The sequence below is a fragment of the Haliotis rubra genome, unplaced genomic scaffold (assembly GCF_003918875.1).
Source record: "Haliotis rubra isolate DU_JTF1 unplaced genomic scaffold, ASM391887v1 Scf842, whole genome shotgun sequence".
Lineage (NCBI taxonomy): Eukaryota > Metazoa > Mollusca > Gastropoda > Lepetellida > Haliotidae > Haliotis > Haliotis rubra.
This window is the reverse complement of record NW_025767571.1, coordinates 340,441-366,508: the sequence shown is the minus strand read 5'-3', so window position 1 is coordinate 366,508 and position 26,068 is coordinate 340,441. Positions and strand designations below refer to the sequence as shown.

General features: G+C 39.6%; 1 protein-coding gene across 1 annotated transcript in view; it reads left to right on the top strand.

The window, feature by feature from the left end:
• Positions 1-26,068, top strand: part of LOC124262525 (dynein beta chain, ciliary-like) — a 172,263-nt gene that overhangs the window by 62,786 nt on the left and 83,409 nt on the right. Inside the window, 10 exon segments of the mRNA XM_046697032.1 lie at positions 1,599-1,808; positions 11,812-11,947; positions 14,589-14,732; positions 17,478-17,629; positions 18,325-18,523; positions 19,654-19,889; positions 20,636-20,750; positions 21,524-21,703; positions 24,062-24,369; positions 25,305-25,448. Of these exon segments, the coding sequence (XP_046552988.1) occupies positions 1,599-1,808; positions 11,812-11,947; positions 14,589-14,732; positions 17,478-17,629; positions 18,325-18,523; positions 19,654-19,889; positions 20,636-20,750; positions 21,524-21,703; positions 24,062-24,369; positions 25,305-25,448 (1,824 nt within the window).

Sequence of the window (26,068 nt, the reverse complement as noted above, 5' to 3'; positions counted from 1 at the left end):
TCATTGTTGGCTGTATAATTCTTCAGTTGATTATCATTGTTGGCTATATATTTCTTCAGTTGATTATCATTGTTGGCTATATAATTCTTCAGTTGATTATCATTGTTGGCTATATAATTCTTCAGTTGATTATCATTGTTGGCTGTATAATTCTTCAGTTGATTATCATTGTTGGCTGTATAATTCTTCAGTTGATTATCATTGTTGGCTTTATAATTCTTCAGTTGATTATCATTGTTGGCTGTATAATTCTTCAGTTGATTATCATTGTTGGCTATATAATTCTTCAGTTGATTATCATTGTTGGCTATAAAATTCTTCAGTTGATTATCATTGTTGGCTATATAATTCTTCAGTTGATTATCATTGTTGGCTATATAATTCTTCAGTTGATTATCATTGTTGGCTGTATAATTCTTCAGTTGATTATCATTGTTGGCTTTATAATTCTTCAGTTGATTATCATTGTTGGCTATATAATTCTTCAGTTGATTATCATTGTTGGCTATATAATTCTTCAGTTGATTATCATTGTTGGCTATATAATTCTTCAGTTGATTATCATTGTTGGCTATATAATTCTTCAGTTGATTATCATTGTTGGCTATATAATTCTTCAGTTGATTATCATTGTTGGCTATATAATTCTTCAGTTGATTATCATTGTTGGCTGTATAATTCTTCAGTTGATTATCATTGTTGGCTGTATAATTCTTCAGTTGATTATCATTGTTGGCTATATAATTCTTCAGTTGATTATCACTGTTGGCTATATAATTCTTCAGTTGATTATCATTGTCGGCTGTATAATTCTTCAGTTGATTATCATTGTGGGCTATATAATTCTTCAGTTGATTATCATTGTTGGCTATATAATTCTTCAGTTGATTATCATTGTTGGCTATATAATTCTTCAGTTGATTATCATTGTTGGCTTTATAATTCTTCAGTTGATTATCATTGTTGACTATATAATTCTTCAGTTGATTATCATTGTTGGCTGTATAATTCTTCAGTTAATTATCATTGTTGGCTGTATAATTCTTCAGTTGATTATCATTGTTGGCTGTATAATTCTTCAGTTGATTATCATTGTTGGCTGTATAATTCTTCAGTTGATTATCATTGTTGGCTATATAATTCTTCAGTTGATTATCATTGTTGGCTATATAATTCTTCAGTTGATTATCATTGTTGGCTATATAATTCTTCAGTTGATTATCATTGTTGGCTTTATAATTCTTCAGTTGATTATCATTGTTGGCTATATAATTCTTCAGTTGATTATCATTGTTGGCTGTATAATTCTTCAGTTGATTATCATTGTTGGCTGTATAATTCTTCAGTTGATTATCATTGTTGGCTGTATAATTCTTCAGTTGATTATCATTGTTGGCTATATAATTCTTCAGTTGATTATCATTGTTGGCTATATAATTCTTCAATTGATTATCATTGTTGGCTGTATAATTCTCACAGTAGGTTTGATTTTCCTTACTATTGTTATACCCTTCGATATAATTTCCTTGTGAGTTTTAATGTTACAAACATGATATTTTCAGACCGTTCAGATCTCAATCTTTGATTGCTGATTTTAGGACTCTGGATTACTGTATCTGTTGACGATGACGGAGTCGATATTTGATGAGCTGGAGAGCCACCAGGTGTCGCTGCAAGCCATGCAGAGCAACAGTGCAGCTGGCTCCTTCCTGGACGAGGTGCTCAAGTGGCAGAAACGGCTCCAGACCATCGAGGCAGTGCTAACTACCTGGCTGGAGGTACAGGAGAAGTGGGTGGAGCTCGAGGAGGTATGTCTAATAGTAAAATGTTGTAGTTGTGTAAAAGAAACTAGGCTTAGGATATATCAATCTGGCTGTTGATCATTCCATTTGTAAAGTGTCTTTTGCAGTGTGCGAAATAGCCACTGGCCCGCTAGCCCATGGCTAGTAAAAATCCATTCGGGCCAGTAAATCTCCACAGTCACTGGCCCGACTGGCGAGTGAACTTTCATGGTGTCATTTTGTAAATATATCACTCTCACCGACTTAAAGTTATAATGCACTTTTAAGTCATACAAAATTATGGCATGATAAAAATGTTCATCATATTAGCAGCTTAATGATGAAACCTGTGTCATGCCTACAATATCTTATTCTCATCTAAATTTCGGGCTAGTGAATTATTTTGTAGGCTAGTAACTTTCAGGCATAGCTAGCCCGACTGGCTAGCAAACTCTGGAAACTATTCCACACACTGGCCTCATGAATTCATTATCTAGATGGTGTCTAGGAAATGGAAATTATCTTACATAGATGTCTTCCTAATAATGTCATGTACATAATGTATCACTTGTTACATCATCTGCATGATAACCTGGAGGGGGCTACAGGCAGAATAGTGCCTGTTTGGTCTATTTTTGTATCGTTTTCTTTCTTTGAATACACAATGCCATTTAAAAAGTTACGGTTAAATAATTGCCGTGACAAAAGGTTTAAGAATCCCCTTTGAACCAGCAAAATGTAACACAGACAAGTCTAAAGATTTTCATAATATCCTGACTCATGCTCTTTTTGCTTGTCTCCTTCCTCTTGCGAACATAGTGGAACACTTGTATCTCCCTAATTGAAGTTCCTTCAATGTAAAATCACTAATTAGTACACCACGAGTTACCTCCCTTCCCACAAGCGCGGGAACGAGGGCTTTCACCTCTACCCATGTGCCTCACTCTCTCCTTCTTAGCCCAGTGAGCTGGGCGTGAGAGCGCCTGTGTCTCCGACACACTATATCCTTTGATTATATTTAGTTAGTTACCTCGTATAGAGATCTATAGAGGTTTAGCTAGTATCTTTCAACAATTATATATTGATATTTAGTCGTGTTTCTACTGTTTATGCACGGGGCCGCGTGCTGTTGCAGTGGATTACGTTGATAAAAATTCTGTACTGTTGCACATTACGTTTTTATTCTGCTGCTGATCCGCATTTAATATGCCCTAGCTGTACTGCGCCATGTTTCATGTGATTCACGTTGCAGTTGCGATACTAATTTATCCAATTCTACCTTTAATAAATAATTACTTTGGCGTTTGAGGCGCGCAGCAGATGGAGTCACGCATTATGCAGAGTCTAGCATGACTGATACACCTGAACCCCTCGCCAGTCTACTGCTGTTGGTCGACCCCCTCCCGTCTGGTTTTCCGCTAGAATGGTGGAAGGCGGGGACGTAGTCCGCCCCCAAGAAGCGTCCTGCTTCCCCAGACATCCCTTCGTCGCACTGAGGGTATTCAACGAAGTCTACTAGAACTTTCTCAGCCGAAGATTGTTCTCATCGCAGATTTGGGCCTGTATGATGATCAGCCGATCATCATTCCTGATACATCAAAGAATGACTGATGTCGGCAACAGTGATGTCAGCGCAGATCAACATTCGATGATCTTCCTGAGGGTCCCGTCGCTACCAACACTCAACGCAGACTTCCCCTCGCGACCCCCAGGGCAGCGCGTCGACCTCTGAGGGGAATTCAACGAAGTCTACTAGGACTTTCTCAACCGAGATTGTTCCAGCCGCTGAACTCTTATTCCTCTACGATGATCAGCCCGATCATCATCCCCGGCGTATGAGACAAGTAGCGACCGGTGACAGCTACAATGACATCAGCAGAGATCGTCATGCAGCCTGATGTCTCTACACTGATGTCAGACGACTTACCTGAGGGCCCCACCACTAACAGCGCAGAGATGGCACCGACTACTTCGTCGCAGACCATCCCAGACGAGCTACTACGGCAAATCATGGTCGTGATGGAGGGTCACTACAGACTGGAGAAGCAGCCAGCCCAGAGTACGAGCCTTCGCGAAGGCTCCAACTTAGACAACACTCTAGAGGCACCTCCAGTCAACGTAGCAGCCAAGACGATGCAGCCTTCGCGAAGGAAGTCGCAGACCACCTTGACGAAGGACCCAGATGTACAGCCTTCGCGAAGGCGGGATAGATCATCACATTCCTCGGCTTCATCCTTAGATGCAGACTCAGCCACCAGACCTCACGGAAGCCTTCGCGAAGCTCAAATCGCCGTTCCCCAGCACCGAACGCAGAGGAAGCTTCGCTAAGCGCGAAGAAGCGTTCGCTTGAAGGCATTCGGCGAAGGCACTTTCGGGAAGGACACCCGAATATAGATCGTCATTTAACAGAGTCAAGGGACTACTCAAGAGCTTCGCGAAGCTGTCAATAGTCTCCGATCTCCTCGTACATCACCACATCGATCGCCTCACAGGTTACCACACAAGTCTGCACACAAGTCTACATCACCTTCCTAGAGTGGCAGTACGACGCAGACATACCTGATGAAGGAAGACGACGCAGATGCTATCACCCTACCTCCGATCGACCCGATTGCTGCGGTAGCACAGAATCTAGACATAGCATCCCATAAAGCTACAAAAGTTCAGACACCATAATTGCGAACTTTCACGCCTAGAAGTTTTCCACGCACAACATGGACCCCTTCTTCAAGGCTTAAGACATCGATGAAAACTACAAGTTGATCATCGATATCAACAATAAGAACTACAATCGTAAATTGGTTCAGTTGAATCCATGACGGAGACGTATGTTCGTTGGCCTAAATAGATCTAGAACGATCATTGAGACACTTATCGCCAGATTTCGTAACCGCGACTTCTGAAAATGATAAGATGATCCACTCGGCCCTACTTATGCAGAACCAGCAAGTCCCAGGTCAGCCTCGCGAAGGAGCTAGAGCCTCACCAGCTACAAGGGGACGTCGCTGAGGAGAAGCGCCACGACCCCACATCCTGTTAAACACAGAGGCCATTCGCTAAGCAAGCCTTCTATATATATATATATATTCTAATCGATTTTTGATTTCGATACCTTCGCTCAGGTCGCTAAGGCTATGTGGCTCCAAGTCTACTTCACCAGTAGATCTAGAAGGGATACTTCCGAGAGCTTCGTGAAGTCTCCGGGCGCTCACCGAGGAAGTCTCCTCCAAGGTCTCCATATACTAGCCACTCGTCATATATAGCTACTCCTCAGTCCGTTCAAGACATCGCGATAAGTTGTCTACCAACTGTATGCCAGATGCCGCCTATAAGCCTCCACGCGAAGACAATTGCACAGGCTATTTACAACACAGAACGTCGCTGTATTAATTTGTCAACGACGTTTCATAGATCTTCACAGAAATCAACTATTCCGTATAAATTGCTAGTATATGCAATCCCGGACGACGATACGATTATCTACATGCGTGACCATTACGCATATCTGCAGACAATTCAATATCGAAATTGAACAGCAGCCTTGTTACAGCCGTAGTATAACTCATAATCGTCAACATTTCTGAGAAGAAATATGTACAACAAATTCAGCTTTAATTCTACAATTATGACGATACATTCATGTATACAGTCTACAAGCTGACAACTTACAAGTTATTGTACCTTTATATATAAAGAAGTCGGAATTATATTCAAAACTGAAGCACTTTCTACACGACAGCCAGGAAAATAACCTACCCAGCATTAATATTACAGAGCGAGGTATTTTGCGCCGAAGCTTTCGCGTGCGCTTACCATTAATCCTCTAAACACGTGGTCACTCGGGTAACTTCGGGAAGTTGACGATGAAGACCGACGATTGTTCTAATATCAACGACGCACTATATTATACAAGGTTCCTTTTCCTGCTACACCGGTGACATCACAGCTGGTACTCTACAGAATCAAAATGCCTTATTCTGATTGGACCTCGATGAACAACGCCTCTACACAGAGGTCGAGCATAGTTCACAGTTCAAGACATAGGTTGCAAGTGACAACTTTATATCAATGAACGAAAGCAAGCCTCCTTACAGCCCAGTTAACCTTGAACCTTCATGATTAGGCTGCTTTCTTCAGGTTAGAGACCTCCCCTGTCAAGTTTAGACAAGGGCACAGCAGTCAGGCGATTTTACATAAAGTTCATCGAGGACACAAACTCCCGGTTGTGCACATACATCGCCAAGGACATCGCGAACGATTTACCTAGACGACGCGATACAAGTGGATCGAAATCCACAGCTTCAGACTACACCTGAATTTCATCATCAAGCTACTAACACAACTAGATGGTTAGTAAACCTACTAAGTTTCTGTTTGGAGAATAAACGGAAGTTTCACGTACTAACTTGGGATATGAATATAGTGCTACAACACCTCACAAGTGAGGTTTATGAACATGCCTGGATGACATACTTGGACTCCATGATACGATGATGCTATCACGCTTGGCCAGCAAGAGCACTGTAAATTTATCTCCACCAAACTAAACAGGAAGAAAAAATACAACAGATTTTTTTCCTCTATCATCAACTTACGCAGAGTGTAGTCTCACGTGACTATATCTCCGTTTGGATCAGAACTGTCATACTACGTGCATACAAGACAGATGGACCTAATCCGACCCTCCATGAGCTTTAATACTCTTGATATTAGAGCTAACTTCTACAATTTCATCTACACAAATGTTATTTGAAATAATGGAGGGTTTATTACTGTAGATCCGATATGGTGGTTGCCAACCATTATGTGAGAGATATCACCACCGAGGACATCTCAGGTATCCACCAATTTGATCCCATGGTCCTTGCACAACAGTTGACAGTTCCTCGGAGAAGATAAGTCAATCTTACAGATTTTTACTTATCTTATAACAGTACTAAATAGCTTCATGCTATATATAATTTGCTTAAGCTCGTTTTTTATCATCACAGTGGTTACATGATAAATGCATTAGCTAACAAACTCTACAGAGTTTTTTTTGGCTATTATATACGTAGCTTAAGTCAAGTATATTTTAAGCATAGTACTATACTCATATTGTAAAAATACATTAGCTAACAAACTCTACGGAGTTTTGCTATTATATAGGTAGCTTTAAGCTCATTCATATCTTAAGCTCAGTACTATGTTTATATCATATAACTATATTAGCTAACAAATTCTAAAGAGCTTTTGCTATTTGGCTTAAGTTTCATCATATCTTAAGCAATATGGTTACATTATAACATGTATTAGCTAACAAACTCTATGGAGTTTTTTGCTATTATATATGTAACTTAAGCTTATTCATATCTTAAAGCAGTACTATGTTTATATCATATAGGTATATTAGCTATCAAAACTCTAAAAGAGTTTTTTGCTATTATATATTGGGCTTAAGTTTTCATCATATTTTAAGCTTTATGGTTACATTATATCATGTATTAGCTAACAAACTCTACGGAGTTTTTGCTATACATATGTAGCTTAAAGGTTTCTTCATATCTTAAGCTCAATACTATGTTGATACCATATAAGTATATTAGCTATTAAAACTCTAAAAGGTTTTTGCTATTATATATTTAGCTTAAGGTTTACTTCATATCTTAAGCTCAATACTAGGTCTAAATCAACATAATAAAATGTATTAGCTATCAAACTCTACGGAGTTTTACTATTATATATATATAGCTTAAGTTTAATCATATCTTAAGCTCAGTACTATGTTTATAACATAAAAGTATATTAGTTAATAAACTCTAAGGAGTTTTTGCTATATACATTTAGCTTAAGTCTAATCATATCTTAAGCTTAGTACTATGGTTACATTATAAATCTATTAGCCAATAAGCTCTACAGAGTTTTTTGGCTATTGTATATGTAGCTTAAGTTAATTATATCTTAAGCACAGTACTATACTCATATTGTAAAATATATTAGCTAACAAACTTTACTAAGTTTGGCTATTATATATGTAGCTTAAGCTAATTATATCTTAAGCACAGTACTATACTCATATTGTAAAAATATATTAGCTAACAAACTATACTAAGTTTGGCTATTATATATGTAGCTTAAGTTAATTATATCTTAAGCACAGTATTATACTCATATTGTAAAAAATATATTAGCTAACAAACTCTACTAAGTTTGGCTATTATATATGTAGCTTAAGATAATTATATCTTCAGCACAATACTATACTCATATTGTAAAATATATTAGCTAACAAACTCTACAAAGTTTGCTGTTATATATATAGCTAAGCTTATTCATATCTTAAGCTCAGCACTGTCTATATCATATAAATATTTTTAACTAACAAACCCTAAAGAGGTTTGTTATTATATAATTAGCTTAAAATTAATCATATTTTAAGCTTAGTGCTATGTTTATATCTTAAAAGTATTTTAGCTAACAAACTCTAAGGAGTTTATACTAGCATATTAACAAGCTTAAGTCTATTAGTCTTAAGCATTGTATTAATATTATACATACTTATCATAATAAGTACATTGTAATAACCTCTATATGGCAGCTGATAAGCTGGCAGCAGGAATTCATCAGTTCAATGCCTTTATGAAGTTCCCATAGGGTTATTACAATCATCACAGTTCAAATCACTAATTATTAAAATCCAAAGTATTATATATTCCCACCTCCGCTCTGTTGGATTCTACAAGCAAAAGAGCATGAGTCAGGATAAGGAAAAATATGTAATTTTTGAGTAAAATTGATATTTTATACTTATCCTGACTCATGAGGTCAGCCCCTCCCATCCTCCCCAAATAACACTTTGGATTTCCTGTAAATTCAAATGTTGGGCTCAGTATATGAGGAGAGAGTGAGGCACATGGGTAGAGGTGGCTTCCCTGCCCCCAGCTTTGTGGAAGGGAGGTAACTCGTGGTGTACTAATTAGTGATTTTACATTGAAGGGAACTTCAATTAGGGGAGATACAAGTGTTCCACTATGTTCGCAAGAGGAAGGAGACAAGCAAAAGAGCATGAGTCAGGATAAGTATAAAATATCAATTTTACTCAAAAATTAAAGTATTCTATAATATATTGACTCAATAATTGAGCAAACAATGAGCAAGCTACAATGAATCACAATACAGATTTCTAGTACAATGCAATTGAGTCACAAATCTAAAGTTATGGGTCAAATATATAAAATATTAACTCACCAGAGTCTTGGTAATCACAGTGAGATCAGATATTGAAAATGGAGCTTGTTTACAAATGAAAGCAGTCAGGCACGAAGTGTCGGTCGGACAATGGCGATGTGATGAAGGACGAAGCCGAGGCAAACAACGATGGGCAACTCCAGTGATAACGAAAGTCTTGTGTAATTCCGTGTGTTAGTCCGTGTGTCAGTCGTTGCGTGCCGCACAACACAACAGCCAGCCTTTATATATACTGACACAGATTCTCAAACTTTCCAGCAAAGCATGGCTGTATCACTAACCACTTAGATCTTTCTCGAAAAGTGTTGAACATACGACATGACGATGTCAACACATAAACATCCGGTCAAGGGAGGTAACTCTAGAGCTCTATCATAACTGCGTGCCGCTAAAATACTGTTGCCACTGAACATGTATAACTCTAGAAATGTGACCCACAACCAACACTCAAAACTTTAAACATCGTGACTCATAATTATTATCACCTAACCAATGTTATTACAAATTACAAAAAACACACTCTCGTAACATATGTAACAAATGTTATGTTTGGGATCACACTTTTAAGTGAAGTACAGATTCTTGTACCGGGATTCGAACCCACACCCTTAGAGTCAGGCACCTAATCATCAGCACACAAAGTCAACTGCCTAACCCGCTCAGCCACCACTGCTAGACTATCACTTATCTTGCCTCACACATTAATGTCGTTTTCTGATTGACTGAGCGCTCTTCTGTTATTTTCAATGTACCCCGCTTACAAGCGAGTAACATTTTCTATGTACCCCGCTGGGAGTGCCGAACTCATTTGGTACTTCGTAGTAGTGATTCTTTATCTCGAATAACATTGAATCACGCATGATGTACGAATGTTACCAATGTTTTGCGAATGCAAATCGAGGGAAGGGAGATAACTCTAAATTTTTGTCGCCTTGTCGTTGGTACGTCTATGATCGTACGCAGTTCAAAATTACCATTGAGGTGTTCAGTAAGGCTGTTACGATTCACTCGCGATATTCGTGAATCGAACCGTCGAATTCATTATTCGTGGTCACCAGAACCGAATATTCATGAATATTTGCAATTTTTAAGGAAGTGTCCCTTATGTCCTTTTTCAAAATGAGTTATGCAAGAATGCAAAATATAAGTAGTGCAAGTTGTTAGTTTGCCAAGGCACGCATGGTACTGTCAACTATAACTATTACATACCAAATTTGAGTAAGATCACTGGTTATTGCTGTGACAAATTAACACTGTCAACATGGGCAATCAATATTGTCCATCAATCACTTAACTACAATATTGTATTCGTGGAATAATTATTCTCGCTACGGATCATATTCACCACATAGTGTATTCATTACAGCCCTATGTTCGGGTAAGATAATATCGGTAGCTACTGAGCTGGGGCCTTGATGTACCCTCGATGTTTCTTTATGTTTGGGCTCAGGGAACATAAACAAACATTGAGGGTACATCAGCCCATGTCCCCCTCGAGACGTGAACAACTTATATTGTCTAACTTCCATATTGTGGAAGCTGTGGTGGCTGAGTGGGTTAGACGGCTGACTTTGTGTGCTGGCGATTGGGTGCCTGACTCTGAGGGTGTGGGTTCAAATCCCGGATGGAACTCCTCAAATTTAGTACTCGGATGGGACTCAACCCAAAAAGTACTAGAATTTGTACTTTGCTGAGAATGTGTAATCCCAAATATAAATTTATATGTAATCTTTCCCCAGCAATATAACATCAGCCTATAAACTGTTCAGTCTGGATCATAAAATCCAGCCACCCATGAAGATCCGAGTGAAAATTGGTCTTCATGTTTGTCTTAAGAGGCAACTAACACTATCTGATGGTCAGATTCACTGACCTACTTGACACTTGTCATAGTATCCCAGTCGATCGATGCTCATGCTGTTGATCACTGGATTGCATGGTCCAGACTTTTCTTACTTACAGACTGCCGCCATAAAGCTGGAATATTGCAGCATCAAAAACAAACAAACAAACAAACAAAACACACTCCAGCAACTGCTGTTTTGAGCAAATATCCAATCTTCTATGCTTTTCTGACTGATGTCTATTTATAGTGACTGAGTTTGGTTTTACGCTGCTTTTAGCAATATTCCAGCAATATCACGTCGGGGGACACCAGAAATGGGCTTCACACATTGTGCCCATGTGGGGAATCGAACCCGGGTCTTCGGCGTGACGAGCCAACGCTTTAACCACTAGACTACCCCACCGCCCCCTATTTATAGTGAGGGTGTTCTCATTGTTTCAAGTTAGGGTGTTCTCATTGTTTCAAGTTTATATGAAACAAGGCATTTTGGGACCTATATAAGGATATTCATGGACAGCAAGATAAACTCTGAATTTGATTTTAGTGTGCATTCAAAGTGGTGTTCAATATCATATACCGTATTTCCTCTAATAAGTGCCGGGATCCAATAAGCGGGGTTAGGCAGAGGTTTAAGAAATAAGCGCCGGGTACGTTTCTTATAAATGTATTCCCCCTTGATCCCAAAATAGATTTATTAAGGAATGGTCCCTTTAGTCATAACTTCCTGCCCTCCACATGAACACGGGTTGATGGATATTATGTAATTGTTGTATTTTGGAGGTGTGTTTTAAGTTGGGATTCCTATAGGTGCCCCATATGTCAATATGGCAATAAGCGCCAGGTGACCAATATGCACCAGGCCTCTTAGAGGAAATATGGTAGCTGTATCTTGTGCTGTGTGAAGCAGCAAAGCTAGTATTTACAAGAGTTGTACATTGTCAAGATATACACTTGCAGATATTCTCCAGCACTGACGTGAGGACGTCACTGTCTCATGATGCTAACAGATTTGCTGTGGTCAACAAGGACTTCCGTCTCCTCATGAGGGCAACAGAGAAGAACCCCAATGTCCTCCAGTGCTGCTCACGCAAGAGTAAGTACATTATTCTAGTATAAAACCATACCAGCAGTCAGCAGACAAAATGACCTGTGAAGATCTGGGTTAGAAATGGTCCTTCACAACCTGTGCTTGCCATAAGAGGTGACTAATGGGATCGGCGTGTCAGCGTCACTGATACCATCTTATCCGAATTACGTAGATTGATGCTCATGTTGATCACTGGATTGTCTGATCCAGATTTGTTTATTTACAGACCTCTGCCATATAGCTTGAATATTTCTGAGTTCTGCATTAGACAACAAACAACCAAAAACATCAGTCAAAATATTGATACAAACAAAACACTAATACAGGTATATTTCATGCATCGCTTAAATATTTCTGCAGACATCACCTTTTGATACCTTACCAGTGATACAATTTTTTGGACTGCTAAAAAATAAGGTTTCTTTGCTTTTGCCACACTCTAAAATATTGCAACTATATGATGTGAGCCTGTAAATATACTGTAATCGTAGTTATTTTTGCGTGGATTAATTTTTGCGCTTTTAGCGCAAAATGATTGTGCGTCAATAATCATACCAAGCGAAATATTCATGGTCAAGTCTTGACAAATACTCAAGTAGGAACAATTTGTTTATTCTCTCAGATAACAACATCAAAACAATATACAAAGGAATAGAGGCATATACTAGTATACTAGTAATAGCGATCATAATCAGCAAATGTTTGTTATCAGTTTGTCAGTTAATTGATAGCTGATTACTCGTAATCACAAAATGAACGAAGCTCACTTACATCAGTCACAAATCACAATGTTGACACAAGTATAATCCCACATCTCTGATTGTTTTAGTAAACACAATTCAATTTTGGCGCTAGCTTTGATCATTGCATGTCTATGGGTTGTGAAAACTTTGTGATGGACACCATCACTTATAGGGCTTCAACGAGTCCATTTTTGGACTCGAGTACTCGAGGGTGAGACTCGACTCGGACCCGAGTACTCGAAATTCATACCTTTCAAGCAAACGATTAATTGTCAAGATAGTTACCTAATCATTTTAAGAAGTGAAATCTCAATCGATGTATAATATTTACTCTCATCTGCAGACTTGTAACAACTAATACCATACAGCCACACCGTGTGAGGAGTAAACAATTTAATCTAGGTGTTAATAAAAACATTATCAGATGGGTTAAAGAATTCAGGTCACATTGAACTCAGTATGTCAGTGTCAATGGCTATCAATCTTCTTTTCTCTCAACCTCTACGGGAGATCCACATGGCTGTGTTCCTTCATCCGTACTCTTCGTTTTGTATACCAATGACTGTTACTTGTCAATACAATGTATATGACTTGTTTACTGTGAAATTTGCAGATGACGCCACTGTTACTGGCCTAATTTCTGATTCTGAACATTATTATGGTTAAGGCATTGACAAAACCGTAATGACAGTTTTTTATCAAACCTTTATTCAAAGTGTGTTGACCTACAATTTTCTATGTTGGTATGGGGATCTGTCTCATCTTAACAAAAACAGACTTTTCAAAATTGTTAATACTGCTTGCAAAATTTCTGGAGTGTATTTTGAGTATAGTCAAAAAGACAGCTAAAATTAGATTTGATAGTTGACATATTTGATCTCACCATTTTGAACTACTTCCTTCTGGACGCTGCTGTCGATTACCTCCCTCAAAACAGAGCTCGACAGTCTTTCATACCATCAAGTATTCGTGAATGCAACAAATATTTTGAATCACCATTCACCAGAATTATTCAGCCTCTTTACCTATGTGGTTAATTGAATTATATCATGTCAGTTTTATTTGTAAATAGCATTCGTTTTGAGCATGTAATTATTGTGTATATTTTTGTGAACTGTGTATATATTTATTTTGAGACAGTTTGGATGTATGAGAATTTCCTCCGGGATAATAAAGTTATATATTTTTCTTAATATTAGACGTTAAAGGCCGCTCATGCTTAGCACATGGCAGACAGTCCGTCAACGTTAATAATTCGAGTTATCTCCCCTTTTCGAGTCCTCGAGTCCTTGAAAATGGACTCGAGTCCAGCTAAACCCGACTTCGTCCTCGAGTACTCGAGTACCCGTGGAAGCCCTAATCACTTAGGCGTTTGAAATGCACGAGAAAAACTACTGCGCTAATAGGTCTTTTGTGAACTTTCCGCGAAAATTGCACCCCGTGAAAATATATACGATTACAGTACTCTTCAAAAAAGGAGAGGAACTTCATTGTAATTTTCGTTTGAAAAGATTGGGAGATATATCGGGGTCAATCAATGTTGATTTGATAATAATGAATGCTTTGAGAGTGTATCACCGTTTGCACTTCCTCATGACCATAGTTGTTTGTACAATAATTGCTCTTGAAAGATTGATGTATGACGTGTAATTTGCATGTATATGATTTTCATTTGAAAAAATCGGCTTGAAACAAACACTAACAACTGTGTAATGCAGGATGATTGTCAAAATTAATGGTCTAGTGTCCATAGTGCAAGTAGCCTCTACACAACTGTGATATGATGACTTGCATCAATCAAGTCTGTGAGGTTAACAACTCGATGTTCACAGTGGATGTATCCTCTAGCTCATTTAGGTCAAACAGAACCAAGTCAAGATCCAATGTTTCTGAATATTTTGCAGACATCTTGAACATCATGGAGCACATGAACCACAGCCTGGAGTCTTGTCGCAGATCCTTGCTCAACTATCTGGAGAGACGGCGCCAGATCTTCCCCAGGTTCTACTTCCTCTCCATGGAGGACGTGCTGCACATCGTGTGTAACGGTCAGTGATTCTATCACTTGCTTCAAAGTGCAGAAATTCTGCCCTGGATTTTTCCAACAATTATGACATCCTATAAAATGAAATGCTACATAACCAGCGTCATATGCTTTAGTTTTGTTAGTTCAAACATACATGATATATTGTTGTCTCTTAGACAGCAGTTTCAATCTCAGAGGAATTGTTAGAGTGCAATGTCTGGCAGGGTATCACCTGAAATTGTTCAGGTGTAGTGTGTATATGACCTGTAATTGTTCAGGTGTAGTGTGTTAGAGTATATGACCTGTAATTGTTCAGGTGTAGTGTGTTAGAGTATATGACCTGTAATTGTTCAGGTGTAGTGTGTTAGGGTATATGACCTGTAATTGTTCAGGTGTAGTGTGTTAGGGTATATGACCTGTAATTGTTCAGGTGTAGTGTGTTAGAGTATATGACCTGTAATTGTTCAGGTGTAGTGTGTTAGAGTATATGACCTGTAATTGTTCAGGTGTAGTGTGTTAGAGTATATGACCTGAAATTGTTCAGGTGTAGTGTGTTAGAGTATATGACCTGTAATTGTTCAGGTGTAGTGTGTTAGGAGTATATGACCTGTAATTGTTCAGGTGTAGTGTGTTAGAGTATATGACCTGTAATTGTTCAGGTGTAGTGTGTTAGAGTATATGACCTGTAATTGTTCAGGTGTAGTGTGTTAGAGTATATGACCTGAAATTGTTCAGGTGTAGTGTGTTAGAGTATATGACCTGTAATTGTTCAGGTGTAGTGTGTTAGAGTATATGACCTGTAATTGTTCAGGTGTAGTGTGTTAGGGTATATGACCTGTAATTGTTCAGGTGTAGTGTGTTAGAGTATATGACCTGTAATTGTTCAGGTGTAGTGTGTTAGAGTATATGACCTGTAATTGTTCAGGTGTAGTGTGTTAGAGTATATGACCTGTAATTGTTCAGGTGTAGTGTGTTAGAGTATATGACCTGTAATTGTTCAGGTGTAGTGTGTTAGAGTATATGACCTGTAATTGTTCAGGTGTAGTGTGTTAGGCATATGACCTGTAATTGTTCAGGTGTAGTGTGTTAGGTATATGACCTGAAATTGTTCAGGTGTAGTGTGTTAGAGCATATGACCTGTAATTGTTCAGGTGTAGTGTGTTAGGAGTATATGACCTGTAATTGTTCAGGTGTAGTGTGTTAGAGTATATGACCTGTAATTGTTCAGGTGTAGTGTGTTAGAGTATATGACCTGTAATTGTTCAGGTGTAGTGTGTTAGAGGGTACCGCAATTACAGACCTTCATTGTTCAGGTGTGTATGTTAGAGTTTGACCTATGACCCGTAATTGTTCAGGGTGTAGTTGTTGAGGTGTGATATGTTACAGGGTTATGACCTGAAATTGTTCAGGTGTGATAGTGTTACAGTTAGTTTCAGGTATATGTCCTTTGTAATTGTTCAGGTGTGATATGTTACAGGGTTTGACCTTCAGTTGTTCAGGTGTGATATGTTACAGGGTTTGACCTTCAGTTGTTCAGGTGTGATATGTTACAGGGTTTGACCTTCAGTTGTTCAGGTGTGATATGTTACAGGGTTTGACCTTCAATTGTTCAGGTGTGATATGTTACAGGGTTTGACCTTCAATTGTTCAGGTGTAGTGTGTTACAGGGTTTGACCTTCAATTGTTCAGGTGTGATATGTTACAGGGTTTGACCTTCAGTTGTTCAGGTGTGATATGTTACAGGGTTTGACCTTCAGTTGTTCAGGTGTGATATGTTACAGGGTTTGACCTTCAATTGTTCAGGTGTGATATGTTACAGGGTTTGACCTTCAATTGTTCAGGTGTGATATGTTACAGGGTTTGACCTTCAATTGTTCAGGTGTGATATGTTACAGGGTTTGACCTTCAGTTGGTTTGACCTTCAGTTGTTCAGGTGTGATATGTTACAGGGTTTGACCTTCAGTTGTTCAGGTGTGATATGTTACAGGGTTTGACCTTCAGTTGTTGAGGTGTGATATGTTACAGGGTTTGACCTTCAGTTGTTGAGGTGTGATATGTTACAGGGTTTGACCTTCAATTGTTGAGGTGTGATATGTTACAGGGTTTGACCTTCAGTTGTTCAGGTGTGATATGTTACAGGGTTTGACCTTCAATTGTTCAGGTGTGATATGTTACAGGGTTTGACCTTCAATTGTTCAGGTGTGATATGTTACAGGGTTTGACCTTCAATTGTTCAGGTGTGTGATATGTTACAGGGTTTGACCTTCAATTGTTCAGGTGTGATATGTTACAGGGTTTGACCTTCAGTTGTTGAGGTGTGATATGTTACAAGTTACAGGGTTTTGATTTCAGTTGTTGAGGTGTGAGTATATGTTACAGGGTTTGACCTTCAATTGTTCAGGTGTGATATGTTACAGGGTTTGACCTTCAATTGTTCAGGTGTAATATGTTACAGGGTTTGACCTTCAATTGTTCAGGTGTGATATGTTACAGGGTTTGACCTTCAATTGTTCAGGTGTGATATGTTACAGGGTTTGACCTTCAATTGTTCAGGTGTGATATGTTACAGGGTTTGACCTTCAATTGTTCAGGTGTGATATGTTACAGGGTTTGACCTTCAATTGTTCAGTTGTTCAGGTGTGATATGTTACAGGGTTTGACCTTCAGTTGTTCAGGTGTGATATGTTACAGGGTTTGACCTTCAGTTGTTGAGGTGTAATATGTTACAGGGTTTGACCTTCAAATGTTCAGGTGTAATATGTTACAGGGTATGACCTAAGCCAGGTGAACTTGTACATCAGCAAGCTGTTTGAGAATGTTGGCAGCCTGGTGTACGACATGGAGGAAGAGAACGACAGATGCAGCTTCACCATCACAGGGGTGGAGAGTACCCTGGGAGAGAGAATGGAGCTGATTCAGGTGAGCTATCTTCCATCCAGTAGTGAACATATTTCCATTCCATTATGATAAATACCCTGATCCCGTTCCTTTGGCAGCATCAATTATTATGACACCACCAAATCTACTGCACATGTCTATCGTAAAAAAATGTAAATATGATCAGTATAGATAACATAGATTCTTCTTTCTTCTTTCGGTGGGGTAGCCTAGTGGTTGAAGCGTTCGCTCATCACACCAAAGACCTGGGCCCCGTTCCTCAAAGCGATCGTAGCGCTATGATGATCGTAACTCCCATACTTTAACATTGACTGTCGTAAGTCAATGTTAAAGTATTGAGTTACGATCATCTTAGCGTTCCTCAAAGCGATCGTAGCGCTAAGATGATCGTAACTCCCATACTTTAACATTGACTGTCGTAAGTCAATGTTAAAGTATGGAGTTACGATCATCTTAGCGTTACGATCGCTTTGAGGAACGGGGCCCTGGGTACATTTCCCCACATGGATACAATGTGTAAAGCCCATTTCTGGTGTCCCCGCAGTGATATTGCTGGAATATTGCTAAAAGCAGCATAAACAAAACTCACTCACTCTTCAATCAACAAGATTATGTTTCTAGGTTTGAGAGCACCTTACACTGTTTTGGGTAAACATAAACAAATCCAGCATCACGTTAGGCTTGTAGCTGATACTGTATCACACCTTTCTCTGCAGCCTGTCAACTGTGACGGTCAGATAGAAACATGGCTGACAGCTCTAATGAGTGGCATCAGGTCCACACTGCAGTACCAGGTCGCCTCGTCCCTGGGGGTGGAGAAACCACTCATAAAGTCCAAGAGGATCCGCAGTGCAGGGGCCAGGAAGGTGCCTGTACCCACACAGAGCTCCACCTCCAACACCAAGACCAACAAAGGTAGGCCAACACAAGGACTGATCGGTATTACCGATAAATCGCAATACGCTTTTCAACGATGTGTATTGCAATACTTTTTTGAGAACCAGTATATTGGGTAAAGAACATTTATAATGTTTTTGTGTTTATCTTTATTGTTTGAATTAAAATCTACACAGACTTTCAGTCACAACAAAAGTTTTCATTTGTTATTCAATGACAATATGGCATACTGTAATACTATAACTTGTATGAAAAAGAAAAACAGAATCACTGACCTAATTTTGTGATTGCTGGTATCAGAACCGTAACGTATATGTTTTGTGACTTATAATGTAATGCGTATAGCAATATGGGTACCTGAATCACAATATATTGCAATATGGATATGGGTACCTGAATCACAATATATCGCAATATGGGTACCTGAATCGCAATATATTGCAATACAATTTATTTGCCAATAAACAGCCCTAGCCAGCACCAGCTCTTGTGATCCTTCTGTGCATTTCATGTTTTAGGAATGAACCTCAGAGTTTCTTGTTATAATCCCAATATTCATGCAGACTGAGTGAATATTTAGAGGGTCGTGTTTGATTTACATCCTATATCATCAAATCTTAAGGACACCAGGGCCCCGTTTCACAAAGCTCTCGTAAGCCTAAGATCTCGTAACCTTTCTCGTAGCATTCGCACCTCCTATACGCTAACATAGGAAGTACGAATGCTACGAGAAAAGTTACGAGATCTTAGGCTTACGATAGCTTTGTGAAACGGGGCCCAGGGTCCCAATCCACAAAACGTTCGTAGCAGTACAGCATTCATAAGTCTGTGATAAACTATAGAGTTACGACATGGCGTAACTTTACTAATGCTTCATGGATATGGACCCTGGGAGCCGATCCATAAAGCAGTCATAACGTTACGACCTGTCGTAACTCTATAGTATATAATAGGCTTACGGATGTCGTAGCACTACGAATGCTTTGTGGATCTGGACCTTGGACCCTTTTTGTGATGAATTCTTAATAATATGATCATAACTCCTGTACTTTAACATAGCCTCAGTTGTAACATTATGATAGCTTTCTGGAACATGGTCCGGAATAGCCTGCAGGATATGGCAGTAACACGTTGTTGTTACCCTCCAGACCCACCTGGGAGTCGGCAGTCAAGCCGGCAAGGAAGGAAGGAAGATGCTGCAGTGACGAAGACACCATCAGCCGGGGAACTGTTTGCTGACCTTGACCCACTGGAGGAGGGCAGTAGGTCATGGACACTGGACCATGTGTCCGAGATTGTCTACCTGGCCACACAGATCCAGATGACCAAACAGATAGCGGAGTCAGTGGACGGACTGGAGGCTGGAAATGCAGAAGCTCTTAGAGTAGGTTTTATGCTTGTGCTTGTCATAAGGGCATCTAATCCTATTGGGTGGTCAACTCGCTCACTTGGTTCATGTATGCCATCATATCCAGTTGCATAGATCAATGCTCATGAGGTGAGGTGAGGTGAAATTTGGTGTAATGTCGTGTTTGAGAATATTTCACTCATATGACGACATGCATGTTTGTGTATGTGTATGTGATGCAATGTCGGCCATCCTATACACATGCAGCTTACTAGCCCAGACTTAAGCTGGTTTTTTTATAGTGCTAGCCCACTGAGGTACCATGCCGCAGTGAAGCATGAATACCCCACTCAGACACATTATACTGACTCCGAGCTGACCAGTCCTTGTTGTACCCATTAATGCCGAGCGCCAGGCAGGGACCAACAAGTACCATATTTTAACATCTTTTGGTATGACGAGGTCGGGGATCAAACCCGCGACCTTCCGCTGTCCAGGCGGACGCTCTAACCCCTACACCACAGTGGCGGTCTTCAATGCTTATGATATTAAGCATATGGTCCAGAGTCAATATTTACAGACCGCCGCCATTTAGCTGGAATATTGCCGAGTGCGGCGTAAGACAACAAATCAAACCAACCCAAAGTTTCGGGGGCTAACTAGAATTAAAGGTTTTTAGTGAATTCATAAAAAAAGAAAATTGACAGTTAAATGCTTGGACTGTTCTTGCGGAGTCTTGCTTCATGTTTTGTGTGAGTTGACCCATGCATGTATGGCATCAGGATGCCCTGGACAAGATCGACACCAGCATCGCGGCTACCACCATGTTGCTGAAGGGGCTGGAGGGAGAGAAAGAAGCAAGTCAACGACGAGACAGGGAGAAACCCAGCAGTGATGGTAGGTCAAATCGACATACATACACTCAGGCTTATTTTCAAGTTTCTTACAAACTTTCTGGCCTTAAATTTGTCATATTGGTCTCAAAAAGGTCTAAAATTGAAAGCATGTCATGAAAAGCACTTGCCTGGAATCCCAATTAACTTGGTTTTATAGAACGGTACTGGCAGCCCTGGATCAAACTGTATGATCCTGAATTTGATCAAGAGTGAAAGTTTTATTACATTATGATTTGATTATGATTGTGGATACTTAGACAGACATATATTGACAATTTGATTATACATGTATTTCTATCATTTCATACTGTTGAGATTGCAGTGATGAATAGATGCATTATTTGTCAAACAATTTTCTAGAACGTTTTTGAGTGGCATTAAGAAGTTGGTATTGATGAACAACGGGGAGAGTTCTATGGATATACAACTTCTTTATTATTAATATTAGCAATATTTTGGTGGAGCTACTAACGCCATTATTACTTGGTTTCAGCAGAGATCATATGTCAAATGTTCAACATAAAACGATTCTCCCTTGTGCTGTCTGCCATTTGTTTGTTTGTCTCTGATATACTGTAGACATATTGCTGATGATAGTATATAGAGTAACACTAACTCTTGCTCCATGTGTACAGCACAGTCCATGAGAGACATGATCACAGAGAGGGAACAGGACCTGCTGTCTGCCATTTGTTTGTCTGGCTCTCATATACTGTAGACATATTGCTGATGATAGTATATAGAGTAACACTAACTCTTGCTCCATGTGTACAGCTCAGTCCATGAGAGACATGATCACAGAGAGGGAACAGGACCTGCTGTCGGACTCCCAGGGACGGCGCAGCGCTGCTCTAGCCTCCAAGAAGGGCTCCACCCTGGACGTGGCAGGAGACAAGTCCCCCATCCTGGAGGAAGAAGAGGAGGAGGATGTGCTTACCACTGGGGATGCTGAATGTAAGGCCACACACTAAATATCTTAATTCTCTTAAATTTGGAAAGTTTAAATGAAATAGGAATATGGTCAATTGTAACACATGTTATATTTGGAATTACACTTTCTCAGTAACGTACCGATTCTAGTACCTTAGTTGGATCATGGACCTTCCAGGATTTGAACCCACACCCTCAGTGTCAGGCAGCTAATCGCCAGCACACACAGTCAGCTGTCTAACCCACTTAGCCACCACAGCTTCCAGAAAACAATGGAAGTAGGACAACTGGTAGTCTAGACCACAGACTTTGTGTACCCTTCTGATAAGTGTAAATTGGTATTGCTCCCATAGTGTCTGACTGAGGTGTGAGTTCCAATCCTGGACGGGACCAACAAAATTTCTAGAATCTGTACTTTGATGTTGGATATAGTTTTTCTGAGAAAGTGTAATCCCAAATATAACATGTTACAAAATGAAATTGAGAATTGTTTGAGTTTGTTGATTTTATGTGAGAGTGTTTCCAAGGTTGATGTTGGATGTTGGATATAGTTTTTCCACGAGGTAGGATATCGGCACTGGTCACACTGTGAGAATTGATGTTGGATATAGTGTTTCCACGAGGTAGGATATCGGCACTGGTCACACTGTGAGAATTGATGTTGGATATAGTGTTTCCACGAGGTAGGATATCGGCACTGGTCATACTGTGAGAATTGATGTAGGTCATACAGGTCATGTAGGTCATTTCAGGATCCTTAAAAAGTTCACATGGACAAAACAATGTTGTGTGTCAAGGAATCTGCAGCTGTAACATACAAACATGGAACCCAAACAATCTCATTTCCAAAATATGGCCCTTATTCTCGAAACGTTCGTAGCCCTAAGAATTCTTAACTTTGATCGTACCCAATGTGTTAAGAATGTAATTATAATTTAAAAAGTAATTATAATATATAGATCTGGCTAGCTATTCTTGAAACGTTGGTAGCCCTACGAACTTTTTAAGCCCATTCTTAACACATTGCGTACGATCAAAGTTAAGAATTCTTAGGGCTACGAACGTTTTGAGAATAGCTAGCCAAATGGCCTTGATTGTTAGCGCTATGAGCATACCTAGTGTGGAGTTTGGCGCTATATAAATGGACACATTATTATTATTATTATCTATATATTACAATTACTTTTTAACAATGGTTTATCATCTTTCCAAACTATATTCCCATGTACACAGTATACAGATTGAGGCTGCACAATTAAAATGAATGGTGTTTCAAAGTAACAGGACATTGGGTCCTGTAAGCTTCAGATGTCTGTCTGACCCATTGAAAATTCACAGGACTCAAAGAATAAAATTAAACACACATATCAGATTTAACATTTCTTATAACTGGCATTGAAATTATTAACAAACATAAGATTTATAAACAGCAAACAAGTGTAACATGTCACATATAACAACTTCAGTCAAAGTCATTGTGAAATATACAGTCAGACACTGGGGCCGGTGGGTTGTAGACTTCTATCAGACCTTTGTCGAATCTGCCGGATTTTGTCAGAGGGTCAGACGCTATTCGTGAACACTGTCTTTATTCAGTGAAATATTGGTAATGACACGTCAGGGCTTGTTTTGGCCCCTTTATTTACTGAAACATTTGTAGCAATGAAAAGCAATCATAAAAGAATCCACATTTGCAAGCATATTTTTAAGATGATTCCACTCTTGCAAATATTAGAAATAGTTGTCACTTAACACAAGGAAAGAGAGTAATAAGTAGTTGATATAGTGCTTAGGAGATAAACATCATGTGTTGGCCAATTTCTGGGTGTTATCGAAGTATTTGAAGCACGGGAATTAATTTGGAACCAACGCCATTACCCGGAGCTTTCAAATGAAATATTCCTGTGCTTCAAATACTCAATAACACCCAGAAATTGACAAACACATGATGTTTATCGCCATTGTAAACACAAAGTAAACCAAAATGTCCTCACACGTTTTTGTGTTTGCACTCATGACATCCAGTACGTGTACAGCAGTGAAGTGTCATCTCCCATGGTAGCATCTGGAACTGCTCATTTGTGATGTCATTCGGACTTTACGTCACAGTATGATATGAATGACGTCACCACTGCTGACGAAGTAACAATACAATGGTGTGTGCGATGTTTGTACGTATTAATACGCAGCGAATGGCCTTGCAATTTCCGGGAATCAAATACCATTCGATCATGTTTTTCAACCAATCAGATTAAAGAACACGGTGACTTTTGGTTTACAATGAACTATCATACCATGGTAGGTAGTTGGAGGTGCTAGGTTTTTGCAGGTAAGAACATTACGATATGACAGTTACCATTTCCCTTTTCTCTTAACTACCAGCTGTTCAAGAAGCCAACACCATGCAGCCACTAGACACAATGAACATCTTGGTGCCGGAGGAGAAGAAGGAATCGGTGGTTGTCATGGAGACAGTGGTGGAGGAAGATGATAAGACGGAGGTGAAGCTGATGTTGTTCCCAAGTCAGATACAGAAGCTGACCTGTCTCATGGCTCTGCTGGCTCACCTGCGTGATCTGGTTCACAGACTGATGGAGCTGGCCGCTGTCCAGGCCCCCGCCACGACCTTTGACTGGAAGTGTCAGCTAATGTACAACTTTAAGGAGGACACTAAGGCTGTCACAATACAGGTACAGTTTAGCTAGTGTTTGAGTAACTGTCTCCGTCGTGCTGGCCAAGGTTGTAAGGATACAGGGTCCAGATCCGTAAAAACGTTTGTAGTGCTACAACATTTGTAAGCCTTTGATAAACTATAGAGTTACGATAGTTCGTAGTGTTACGAACGCTTTGTGGATCGGGACTCTGGGTCACTTCAACCAGTGCCCGAATAAACGGCTCATTTATATCATTTGAGGAACACGTACGAAATTTCATCAGTGTTCATCTGGGTAAGACCCGTGAAGATCTGTGTTAGAATTGATCTTCAGTATCCCATGTTTGTCGTAAGAGACGACTAATAGGATCGGGTGGTCAGGCTCACTGACTTGGTTGACACATGTCATCGTATCCCAGTTGTGTAGATCGATGTTCATGCTGTTGATCACTGAATTGTCTGGTCCAGACTCGATTATTTACAGACTGCCACCATATAGCTGGAATATTGCTGAAAACCAAATGGCATTAAACAACTAACAAGGCTATAGCTGATTGTCCATTGACCTTTATAACTAGGTCATGTTTCAGCTGATTATGTTATTTTGAGGATATTGCCATATGTAATATTGTCACACTTCTTCCATGTATGTTGAGGTGAGGTGAAATTGGGTTTAACGTCGTGCTTGAGAATATTTCGCTCATATGACGACGTGCATGCCTGTGAGTGTATGTGCGGCTGCTTGTACTAGCCCTGAAGCTGGTTTTATAGTGATAGCCCACTGAGATACCATGCCGCAGTGAAGCATGAATACCCCACTCAGACACATTATACTGACTCTGAGCCGACCAGTCCTTGTTGTACCCATTAATGCCGAGCGCCAGGCAGGGACCAACAAGTACCATATTTTAACGTCTTTTATGTATGTTGAGTATTATGTGCTTGAAGTAACCGCAGCTGTATTGCTGGCAGTGTATGGATGCTGCTTTTGAGTACGGCTTTGAGTACATCGGGGCCAGCAGCAGGGAAGTCATCACCCCCCTCACAGAACGAGTGTTTGTATCTCTCACTCAAGCCATCAAGTCTCATCACGGAGCGCTCTGTGTCGGACCTATCGTAAGTATGCTAGTGTTGAGCAACTTCATTCAACAAATGTGCAGTGTACAAGTTATGTCACTCAAAATATTGAATAGGATTCAGGCCTACCAAAGAAAACTTTCCCACTTGTGCTGAAAAACGCAGAAAAGCCCATATTAATCATGGAAATAGCAACATAAAGATAAAACCTCGCTAATGAAACAGTAAAAATGGCAACGAAAGACTATGAAACTGCATCATTTTTATATCAGCAAACTTTGACCTCTACTGCGCATGTATGCGTATGCATTATGCCCATTCACGATCAGCGCTACTTTCCAATTTCCGAGCAACCGTGAATCGCCTCGCGTAGAAAAAGTATTAAATATGTCGAAATAATTGCTGTCAATCATTTCATGCAAATCGAAAATAAACTAAACATGTGTACACACAAATATCATGATGATAAATGCCAAATAACACAACAGAAATACTTTAAAAAAGGGAATGTAACTTTTGTCAAGCTGGAAAATGTCAACATGCGGTCAAGACTTCCTCTTCCAAGTGCGCATGCGCAAAGTCGAAGTTACAGGCTCTTCTTTTTTTTATGCAGTTTTAGCGATTTAAAGTTGCCGTTTTTACTGTTTCAGTAGCGAGGT